The following is a 3056-nucleotide window of genomic DNA, read 5'->3' on the forward strand; positions in this document are numbered from 1 at the left end:
CACACAATGCGTTCTCCCTCATTCCCTCACCCTATTTATTCCTCTTTCTCCATCATTTTCTCTCCATCCATACCCATCCCCGTCCTCCCTCACTTTCCCTGACCCCTACTATTCTCCTTCTCCTCACTTCCCCCCCCATCCATCTCCCTCACCCCTCCCCCTCTATCCTTCTTCTCCCTCACTTTCCCCTCTCCCTTCTTCTCCATCTCTCTTGTTGTTCATTCCCCTTCTTCTTCTCTCCCTCACCTGCCTCCACCCATTCTCCATCTCCCTCATTTACCCCTCTCCCCTGCTTCTCCCTCACCCCTCCCCCACTCCACCCTCCATCTCCCTCACTTTCCCCTCTTCACTGCTTCTCCCTCACTACCCCCGCCCTGTCCCCCTTCTCCCTCACTTTCCCCTCTCCCAGACCCATCCTTTTTCTCCGTCATTCTCCATTCCTCATCTCCCCCACCCTATCCCCCTTCTCCCCCTCTCTCCTGCTTCTCCCTCACCCTCCTCCACCCTACCCCCCTTCTTCCCCGCCACTCTCCACTCCACCCTGCTTTCCCCCTCCTCCCTCCCCACAGTATCCCCCCTTCTCCCTTGCTTCTCCCTCACCCCCCCTCCCTCTTCCCTCACTTCCCCCTCTCCTGCTTCTCTCACCCCCACCCTCCTCCTCACCCCCCCACCCTTCTCCCTCACTTTCCTCTCTCCTCATCCCCCCACTCTATCCCCCTCCTCCCTCCCCCTCTCTCCCCTGCTTCTCCCTCCCCTGTCCCCTTCTTCCCTCCCACCACCCCACCCCACTTCATTTCCCCCTCCTCCCTCACCATCCCTACCCCACCTCCTCCCTCTCCCCTGCTTCTCCCTAACCCCACCCCACTTTTACCTCCTCCCTCACTTCCCCCTATCCCCCTCCCCTCCTCCCCACCCCCACCCACCTCCTCCCTCACTTCCCCCTCTCCCTGCCTCTCTCCCTCACCCCTCACCCCTCTCCCACGCTTCTCCCTCACCCTCACCCCCACCTGCACGAGCAAGCAAAGGCGCTAACATTGATAAACTTGTCCACTTTAGGGTCTCTGCAGATGCTATGCCGGGCCTCCTGCGTGCGTGTGTCACATTCTCTTCTCTCTTCTTCTCTCTCCTTTTCCCTTCTTTCGTTTTCTCTCTCAGGGGGGTTCTTTTATTTGATTCTCTTTTTTTCTTGTTTTTTATCTTATATTTTCTTTTTCTTCATTTTTTGGTTTCTTCTTTTCTTTGGTTTCTTTATTGGTTCTTTTATCTTTATCTCTCCTTTTTCCTTCTTTCGTTTTTTCTCTTTTAGGGTGTTCTTTTATTTGATTCTCTTTCTTCTTGTTCTTTATCTTACATTTTCTTTTTCGTTTCTTCGTCTCTCCTTTTCTTCGGTTTCTTTGTGGTTCTTTTATTTACTTTCTTTCTTCTTGTTCTTTATCTTATATTTCTCTTTTCTTCAGTTCTTTTCTTTCTTTGTCTCTTCTTTTCTTCGTTTTCTTTATTGGTTCATTTTTTTACTCTCTTTTGTTCTTGAACTTTACTCTTATCTTTTCTTCAGGTCTTTTTGTATTCTTTCTTCCTTCTTCTTTTCTTCTTTTCTTTTTTCTTTTCTTTCTTATTCTGTTTTTGTTCTTTCTCTTTTTCTCTCCTTTTTAAAGTTATTTTCTTCCTCTTTTGCTTTTTTCCCTTTTTTTTTTTTTTTTTTTTTTTTGCTTTTTTGTGCTTTTCTTTTTCTTTTTTTCAATCTTTCTAGCTTTTTATATTTAGTTTCCTGTGTGAGTGTGTCTCGCTTTCTCTCTCTTTTTCCCTTTTTCCTTTTCGATGATTTTTTACTTCTGTGACTCTTCCCCTCTCCTTTTTTTTGCATTCTTGTTGTTTTCATCTTTTTATCTTTTATTATTTGTGGTTATCTATTCATCTTTGAAATATTTTTCTTGTTGCTCTCTTTCATTTTTATGATATTTTTCTTTAGTAATGACAATAGTAATGAAAATAACAATAAAAGTGGTAATGATAATGATAGCGATAAGAGTAGTAATAATAATGATGATAACAATAATGTTGATAACGATGATGATGACAATAATAATTCTTATAGTGATGATAATAACAATAATGATAATAATAATAATAACAGTAATAATAATAATAATAATAATAATAATAATAATAATAATAATAATAATAATAATAATAATAATAATGATGATGATAGTGATAATGATAATCATAACAACAACAACAATATAAATATTAACAATAACAAGAACAATACTGAAACAATACCATTAGCAACAACAACAAAAACATCAATCATAACATTTTTGTAATGAAAACAAAAAAACAAAAGAACGATCATAATTTTATTGATAAGAATGATAATGATAATGACAATGATTATGATAACAACAACAACCTTTATAATGGCGATGTCAATAATAATTACACCAATGATAACAATAGTAATTTTGATGATGGTGAAGATATAAATAATGATAATAACAACGGCAAGAAAAAAAATGTTATCTATTATCTCTCTATATCTATCTATCTTTTTGATTAACTGTATCTATATCCATCCATCTATTCTATATATATATCTGTCTAGCTATCTGACTAACTAAATCTCTATCTTTCTATCCATATCTATATCTATCTGCACCTATATACCTAGCTGTATCTACTTATCTATCTATCCATCTACCCATCTATCTGTCTATCTATCTACCTATCTATCTATCTGTCCATCTATCTATCTTTCTATCTGCACCTATATACCTAGCTGTATCCTACTTATCTATCTATCCATCTACCCATCTATCTGTCTATCCATCTAACCATCTATCTTTCTGTCCATCTATCTATCTTTCTATCCATCTATCTATCTATCTACCATCTATCTATCTATCTATCTACTACCCATCTGTCTATCTATCTATCTATCTACCTATCTATCCATCTATCTATCTATCTATCTACCCATCTATCTACCCATCTATCTATCCACCTATCAATCCACCTATCTATCCATCCACCTATCTATCCACCTATCTATCCAC

At 39.3% G+C, this 3056-nt stretch overlaps 1 protein-coding gene across 1 annotated transcript; it reads right to left on the minus strand.

Moving 5' to 3' along the window:
- Positions 1–1243: 1243 nt before the first annotated feature.
- Positions 1244–1671, minus strand: LOC138860865 (uncharacterized; the record flags this gene model as incomplete). The annotated part of the gene is made up of 2 exons (XM_070119307.1): positions 1244–1297; positions 1597–1671. Coding segments are annotated over 2 exons (129 nt in total), but the record flags the coding sequence as incomplete, so codon positions are not given.
- Positions 1672–3056: the final 1385 nt, after the last annotated feature.

The sequence above is a fragment of the Penaeus vannamei genome, unplaced genomic scaffold (assembly GCF_042767895.1).
Source record: "Penaeus vannamei isolate JL-2024 unplaced genomic scaffold, ASM4276789v1 unanchor38, whole genome shotgun sequence".
Lineage (NCBI taxonomy): Eukaryota > Metazoa > Arthropoda > Malacostraca > Decapoda > Penaeidae > Penaeus > Penaeus vannamei.